The sequence below is a fragment of the Danio rerio genome, chromosome 17 (genome assembly GCF_049306965.1).
Source record: "Danio rerio strain Tuebingen ecotype United States chromosome 17, GRCz12tu, whole genome shotgun sequence".
Classification (NCBI taxonomy): domain Eukaryota; kingdom Metazoa; phylum Chordata; class Actinopteri; order Cypriniformes; family Danionidae; genus Danio; species Danio rerio.
The window spans coordinates 33,201,376-33,209,984 of record NC_133192.1 but is presented as its reverse complement, the minus strand read 5'-3'; the positions used below and the strand labels follow the sequence as shown (position 1 = coordinate 33,209,984).

Genomic DNA, 8,609 nt, shown 5'->3' with positions numbered 1-8,609 from the left:
TCTTTTGTGAGTTCATGGAGTTTGTATGGTAAATATTGCTTAAAGGTTACAGTATAAAAACAGCATTTTATTTTTGGAGAAAGGAGAATATAAAGATTAAACCCAAGATACACACACACACGCCACAATATGCCTTTAATTTACACACATTTACTAAATCACAAAGGTCTGTGACCGGTTTCCAATAACAAGCTCTCTAGTAGCAGTTTTCCACTGTCCTCAATGTAGGGCTGATAAAGCCAAGATGACAGGTAGACCATTGACAGATCCGCATTAGCCGTGTGGGCTAATTCCTGTAATATAGTCTTTTTCAACGCCAACTCCTGCTTGTATGACTCATAAAGCTGGGAAGATACTTCAGCTGTCATGAAGAGGATGAAGAAACAGGTCAATGACACAGGACATATCAAAAAAGTGTTTAATTCACATACACTTATATTACCTTACAGTGAAGGATAGTCATATTTTAAATGTATTTTATGATTACATATTTTAATGCATTTCACACACAAGTTTTGGGGAAAATACATGATTTCATATGTTAAAGTGTCCCATTTGCAGGCCAGAACAGACCACACTTCTTAATTAGTCAATCTTTAATTGACCTTACATATACAGACTAATTTACATATGACTGACACCTGATTTTATGACTACGAGTCTGTCTTACCAAACTGTTTAGTGGGCCATGAGTGAAAGAGTGGCTCTGGTCTTCCTTTCTCTCCAAACTGAAAGGCTTCAAGCTCACAGATCCCGCGCTCAGCCTGGACCATCTTCTCCATCTTCGACACTATGTTTGCCTTTGGTAGGACAATTTTAAAGTAATTTGTGAATGTATTTCATCGCGTAATATACTGATAATGCTCATTCTCCAGAAGTTACCATTTTATCCACGACATCTTTCAACTTCCCACATTCCTCCTCGAGCTCCTGGTTGCTCTTCGTCAGGTTTTCTGAAAGATCTCCAGAGGACAAACTGCCTCCTTCCATCACAACTTCAGACTCGGCGTGTGACCTGCAGACAGATCATGGAGAAATAAAGGTAAAAATGCTATTAAATGCAGTATAAATTCTCACTTTAATCATTAAAGTCACTGAAAGAGCTTACTTCTTATTCAGTCCCAGGTTAACAATGTTAGTCGCAGTCGCGGATCCCTCGTCGTTTAATCTCTCCCATCTCAGGGTGAGATTATGCCAGTCTGCGGCGTCGTCCTTTAATTTCCTGGCACTTCCTGTCAAATTGCCTTTTTGGGGGGTCGTGGACTGCGACATTGCTCATTTACGATTATTATTAATAGATGAAATGCGAGAAAGCAGCTGAATTAGCTTGCTGTGCTTTTCCTTATAGTACAACTTGCTATATTATTATAAATTATAATGAACAAGTTGCAAAATTCGTATACAAAACAGGCTACATAATTGTCTATTATTAAATTCCATCACAAATCAAAGTATTTTGGTTAGTTCAAGGCGATCAACATCCCCTTCTTCTTCTTCTTTCTTCTTCTTTGCTGTTTTATGGCAGTCGGCAACCAACTTTTGGTGCATTACCGCCACCTACTGTACTGGAGTGTGAGCCTGAGTTTGCTACCACCCGGAGGGAAAAAAAAAAAAATAAATAAAAAAAAAAAAAAAAAAAAAAAATAATAATAATAATAAAATAATTTTTTTTTTTTTTTTTTTTTTTTTTTTTAACCTACATCTATATTCTTTTAAATCCTGTTAATTAATCCTGTTTTCCTTAGATATTTTACTAAACTTTCATTGTTATCGTTTCCAAGTATAATTTTTACACTGATTTCTGAAAAGTTTTGTTTTAAAATATCTTTCTTTAATATTTCTCTTTCTATTATGAACTTCTTGCAGCAACATAAAACATGTTCAACTGATTCCTCCTCCTGACAATCATCACACAATCCAGTTGGATGTTTTCCTATTAAATGTAATGTTTTATTTAAGCCTGTGTGTCCCATTTTTAACCGTGTTATTATTCCTTCTATTTTATTATTTCCTTTACCTTTCCTCCAATTTCCTACTTTCTCTTGTAATCTATAGTAATGTCTACCCGTTATATCCCTATCCCAATTATACTGCCACTGTTTTAATATATTCTTCTTCACTATAACTTTTGCTTCTGTTTTACTTAACAAGATATTCATAATTTCGTCTAGTTTGCATGCTTCCTTAGCTAAAAAATCTGCTGTTTCATTTCCTTTAATTCCTATATGTGCTGGAATCCACATAAATACTGTTCTAATATTTGCTCTCTGAAGTCTAAATAAAATTTCATATATTTCATATATGCAATCCTGTCTGTTCTTTGATGTCATTGACTTGATTGAACTTAATGCTGAATAGGAATCTGAACATATAACTACTTTCTTTAATCCACTTTCCTCTATCCAATAAAGCGCAGCAATTATAGCCATCAGTTCTACTGTATATATTGTTAGGTAATTGGTTGTTCTTTTCTTAATTGATATGTCTAATTTTGGTACAAATACACCAAACCCTGTTCTGCCCAAATCCAAATTTACTGACCCATCTGTGTATATTTCTGTATATTCTTTATATTTTGTCATAATTTTATCTTCAATTATTCCAGACATATTAGCGATGTTTCTATAGTCCTGGCTATTGCTAAGTAATTCCAAATCAACTAATCCTAAAGGATATAACCATGGTGGTGTTGTTGCTATTGGTACTGTTTTGTTAAAGCCTTTATCAATTAATTCCATCTCTTTAGCTACTTCCATGCTATCTCTTCCAAAAAAGAGAGTTTTGTTTTTTTCATATTCCCATCTTGGAATAAGAATTCTTTTTGCTGGATTACTATTTATTTCCTGCCCTTGTAGATTTATCCAATAATTCATCATTATTTGTTTCCTTCTTAGCTCCAGTGGTATTTCTCCCATTTCTACATGAAGTGCTGAGATTGGAGTAGTTTTATAAGCTCCACAACATATTCTTAATGCCTGGGCTTGTATAACTTCTATTTTTTGCAGATTAGACTTAGAAGCTCTTCCATATATGAAACACCCATAGTCTAATACTGATCGAACCAATGCTACATATATGTTTCTTAACGCATTTCTACTCGCTCCCCATTCAGTTCCAGACAGACACCTCATTATATTTAATACTTTTTTGCATTTGTTAACTAGCTGGTTAATATGTTCATTCCAAGTTAGTTTTGTATCAAGCCACATTCCCAAAAATTTAAATGACTTTACCTGCTCCAGTTTCTGTCCATACATATTAATTTCTATGTCGCAGATTTTTTTCCTAGTAAATAATACAGTTTTTGTCTTTTCAACTGATAACTTGAAACCCCATGAATATGACCATTCCTCCACTAACTTTACAGCTTCTTGTATCTTTTGTTTAACATGTTTCACATTCCTTCCTCTCTTCCACAGAGCTCCGTCATCTGCAAACAGTGACCGTCCGATATCACTTTGTATATTGGAAAATATGTCATTTATCATTATTGTAAAGAGAATTGGGCTTATTACACTCCCTTGTGGGGTTCCATTCTCTACCACATATCTTTTTGATAATACCTTACCTATTCTAACTTGAATAATTCTTCCAAATAAAAAGTCTTTTATCCAGTTAAATATTCTTCCTGTAATTCCTAATTTGTTTAATTTAATCAATACTCCTTCTTTCCATACCATATCATATGCCTTCTCTATATCAATAAATACTGCCAATACTACCTCTTTGTTTACCTGAGCTTTTCTAATTTCTGTTTCTAAATAAACTATAGGATCCATAGTACTTCTTCCTCTTCTGAATCCACTTTGATACATTGATATAAAACCTCTGCTTTCTACATAATGGTTTAGTCTTTCTGTTATCATTCTTTCCATAATTTTTCCAATGTGAGAAGTAAGTGCTATTGGTCTATAATTACTTGGATTTGTAGCGTCCTTTCCTGGTTTTCTAATAGGAATAATAATAGCCTCTTTCCAGCTCATAGGAATTTTTCCTTCCTCCCATACCTTATTATACAATCCTAGCAACTTACTCATAGCTAATACATCTAAATGTTTTACCATCTCATAGCATATATTATCTTTACCTGGTGCTGTTGCCTGAAATGTTTCTAATGCCCTCTTCAGTTCTCCTAAAGTAAACGGAGCATCCATTGAACTATCTGTTTTCTCTTTTTTATCACTTATGCCTGGATATTTAGCTTTTGTTCTTTCTCTACTTCTCAGTCCCTTTTCTGTCAAATTATTTGAACTATATACTTTAACAATTTCTTTTGCAATCATTTCTGCTTTTCCTTCTTCTGTACTCGCTAATTCCTCCCCTGCTTTTAACACTGGATATTGCCATTGTTTTTTAATTCCTCGCATACTCTTTATCATACCCCACACTTCTCCAATCGGAACTGTTCTTCCTATTTTACTACAATAATCTCTCCAACTTTGCTTCTTTGCCTCCTTAATAGTCTTTTTCACTAAAGCTTGTGCTTTTTTATACTTTATTAAATTTTGAATATTGTGCGTTTTTCTTAAAATCTTGAACATTTTATTTCTCTCCCTAACAGCCTTATTACAACCATCTGTCCACCATGGAACTGCTCTCTTCTTCATTTTACTTTTATTTTTAGGTATTGTTTGCTCAGCAACTGTTGTTATAACTTCTCTGATCTTTCTATCTATTTCTTCTATTTCATCATTTAAATCAATTTCTTCGCTTCTCACACTACATAAATACATAAATTTATCCCATTGTGCTTTACTGAATATCCATTTCTCTATTCTTCCTCTTTGCTCTTCCTCCCCTTTCCATGCTAACTTACTAATCACTGGAAAATGATCACTACCTAATGTTGATTCTTCCCATACTTCCCAATTACATATATCTCCTAAATTCTTTGATACAATAGTTAAATCTAATGCTGATAGTTTTCCTCTATATAGATCTAATCTAGTTCCGCTACCATCATTTATACAAACCAAATTCATTTCTTCTAATAGTTCCTCTAATATTTCTCCGTTTTCATCAAGCTTTTCCCCTCCCCATAGTGTGCTATGTGCATTAAAATCACCACAAATAATTACATTCCGATTGTTAATTTCTTTAATTTGTCTCAACTTACTTATATCCATTTTCTTACAAGGGTTATAATAATTTATTACTATTAGCTCTACTCCTTTAATCCATACTGCTATCACAATATATTCCTGATCTTTTCCTTTTTCCACTTCTCTGAAAGATAAATTTTCTTTAATAAATGTTACACAACCGCCTCCTATTTCTTCTTTCCTATCATGTCTTACATCTATATATCCTGTAATCCTAAAATCCAAGTGTATTTTTAACCATGTTTCTTGAATACATATAATTTCAGGTTTATTTGATAAATCCTCAATAAATTTTTTAAATTCCTGTCCATTTGCCAAAAGACTTCTAGCATTCCATTGTAGTATAGTAGGCATAATATTTTATGTATTCTCTAAGTTATATCTTGGCTTGTTTTTGCATTCAGATCATTTCTCACTTCCTCCCATGTTATCCCACTTACACCCAGATGATGGACAGCAGCCTTCACTATGACCTGAATTCTTTCTGTTTTTGACTTGATTTCCATCGTTGCATTTATTACTCCTGCAATAAATGTTACCAATTTTTTAACTTCTATCAATATTTTCTCATCACCCACTTCCTCCTGCATTTCCACATTTTGTCTGACTAGAACTGGATTTTCCTCAGTTCTCTCTCTTTGTTTTATTCTCCTAACTGCTTCTGCATATGTTATTTTATTTTGAGTTTTTATTTGTTGAATTTCCCTCTCTTTCTTCATTACTACACACCCTCCATATGCCACACTATGATTTTCCCCACAACTGCAACATTTTGGCTGTGTGTTTTGATTACATTCTTCATATCCATGATTCCCCCCACACCTTGCACATCTTTTCTTCCCTTTGCATATTTTCGCCACATGCCCAAATCTTTGGCAGTTATAGCACCTCACTGGTCTAGGTATGTATTCTCTCACTCTGTAGCTCAGATATCCTAGTGTCACTTTTGATGGTAAAACTTCATCATCAAAAAAAATCAGAATTCCTTCACTATCACTCCTTGTACCATCTCTCACTGTTTGCATTCGCCTGACTTCTTTGATCTTTCCCCCTCGCAAATTTGATTTTAGATCCTCTATATTTACTCCAACTGGCACTCCCCAGATTACTCCTTTACTCAGTTTATTTCCTACTCCGATTTTGCTCATATTTGACACTTTGTATTTGCCTATTTCCTTGATTTTCATGGCTCTTTCTCTTTGTTCCTCACTTTTGCACACAATTAGTAGATTTCCATCCCTCAGTACCTTAGCCATTATAATTTCTCCTACTTGATTCTTCAATATTGTAGTTAGTTTAATTGGATTCATTGTTAATAATCCGTTGTCTTCCCCAAATCTAAGTATAATCTTATACGCTTCTACTTCCTGTTCTATTTCCGTCCTTCTATTACTTAACTCATTAGTGTTCTTAGCTTTTTTCGCCTTGCTACCATCAAATTCACCTCCCCTCTTACCTGTCATTCTTACTGATTCTTGATTCATTTCCATACTATCATCGCTATCTTCTATTTCACATTCTCCCCACTCAGGCTCATTCACAGTACAGCTGTGCCTTCCTGCCATTCTTCTCTGTATTTCTCCAGATTTCCCAGACTTAGTCCACATATTTCGACATCTATGTCCAGTACCTCCACTTTTCTTTCTGTTGTTTCCATCCAGCAATTCCAATTTCTTTAAACGTTGTATTGTTTGTATAGTTTTCACCATTCAAAACTCAGCGTCCTCGCTCACGCCCGGCGCCCTCAGGAGCTCGTCAGTATGCCGATCAACATCCCCAAGACTCGCGTGTTTGTTTTCCACTCTTGCTCTGCTTCTGCCGTGTCATGCTATGACATTTTCACAGCCAGTTATCGCCATCTGCTGGTTCAGATAACTCATTACATAACTGGCTAAATGTGCGAGAACTGAAGAGGCATGTGCTCTCAGGGTCCATGGATTTGCGATTTCAATAATTTATAATTTATTTGTCTTACTAGTACACCCGCCACATGTAAAAACAACAACATATGCCAAAGTTATATGGTGGTTCATTCTGCTGTGGTGGCCTGTGATATTTCAGGGACTACGTCAAAGGCAAATGAGTGAAGTTTTGGTTTGCTATTTTTTTTTTTTGTTGGGCGTGTAACTTTGTCACACAGAAGCTCTAATATTCTATAAAAATGACTGCATCTTCCTGATGAAAATCACTTTAATTCAACAGTCCTTTTCGCAGTCTCCTGCACTGTTCCCTTTTTAAAATTAAAACATTTATTAAGGCACTGTATTTATTAGTTTTTCCTGTCGCCTAATTTGGTACATTTCTCGAATTAAGTCTCAGAAATAACTGTTTCGATGAACCTAATATTAGAACGTTAAGTCAATTGTGTATGCATACGACAACAAGTTTGGGGACTTGTATTGAGGAGGGGGGCTCTCTGCATGTTAATGTTCATTCAACTTTTTCAATTCAAGTTTATCTGTATAGCAGTTTTTACTATCAGTACTGTTCTTAAGCTGCTTTACAAAAGGTGCACATTATCGCATTACAATCAGATCTAGTTAAAGTTTCAATCAAATTATTCAGACATGGTTAACCTGCAATTTAATTGCATATATAGGTGATGTCTATGTGTACACGTTTGATAAAGTGTATTTGTTTATTAAGTGTATGTGTTGTCTTGGAAGTCCTCGATAGCTGGGATCCACTTCATACAGTGCATCCGGAAAGTATTCATAGCGCTTCACCTTTTCCACATGTTTTTATGTGACAGTCTTATTCAAAAATGGATAAAATTCATTTATTTCCTCAACATTCCACACACAATACCCCATAATGACAATTTGAAAAATGATTTTTTGAAATTGTTGCAAATTTATTAAAAATAAAAAACCTGAAAAATCACATGCACATCAGTATTCACAGCTCAATAGTTTGTTGATGCACCTTTGGCAGAAATTACAGCCTCAAGTCTTTTTGAATACGATGCTACGAGCTTGGCACACCTGTCTTTGGGAATTTTTGCCCACTCCTCTTTGCAGTACCTCTCAAGCTCTATCAGGTTGGATGGAAAGCAGCGGTGTACAGCCATTTTCAGAGATGTTCAATAGGATTTAGGGCTGGGCTCTGGCTGGGCCACTCAAGGACATTCACCAAGTTGAAAGCTACTTCTGGTATTTTGGCGGTGTGCTTTGGGTCATTGTCCTGCTGGAAGATGAACCGTCGCCCCAGTCTGAGGTCAAGAACACTCTAAAGCAGGTTTTCATTCAGGATGTTTCTGTACATTACTGCATTCATCTTCCCCTCTTTCTTGACAAGTCTTCTAGTTCCTGCTGCTGCTGAAAAACATCCCCACAGCATGATGCTGCCACCACCATGCTTCACTGTAGGGATGGTATTAGCCTGGTGATGAGCGGTGCCTGGTTTTCTCCAAATGTAGGGCCTGATATTGAAGAGTTCAATTTTAGTCTCATCAGACCAGAAAATTTTGTTTCTTATGGTCTGTGAGTCCTTCAGATGCCTTTTGGC

General features: G+C 35.3%; 1 protein-coding gene across 3 annotated transcripts; it reads right to left on the bottom strand.

Moving 5' to 3' along the window:
• Positions 1 to 4: 4 nt before the first annotated feature.
• cinp (cyclin dependent kinase 2 interacting protein) lies at positions 5 to 6,949 on the bottom strand. 3 transcript variants are annotated; one of them, NM_001202484.2, is given in 5 exon segments: positions 5 to 361; positions 671 to 800; positions 883 to 1,015; positions 1,109 to 1,484; positions 6,880 to 6,949. In NM_001202484.2, coding segments are annotated over 4 exon segments (630 nt in total). In that variant the 5' UTR covers positions 1,273 to 1,484; positions 6,880 to 6,949; the 3' UTR covers positions 5 to 158.
• Between the last annotated feature and the right edge of the window lie 1,660 nt (positions 6,950 to 8,609).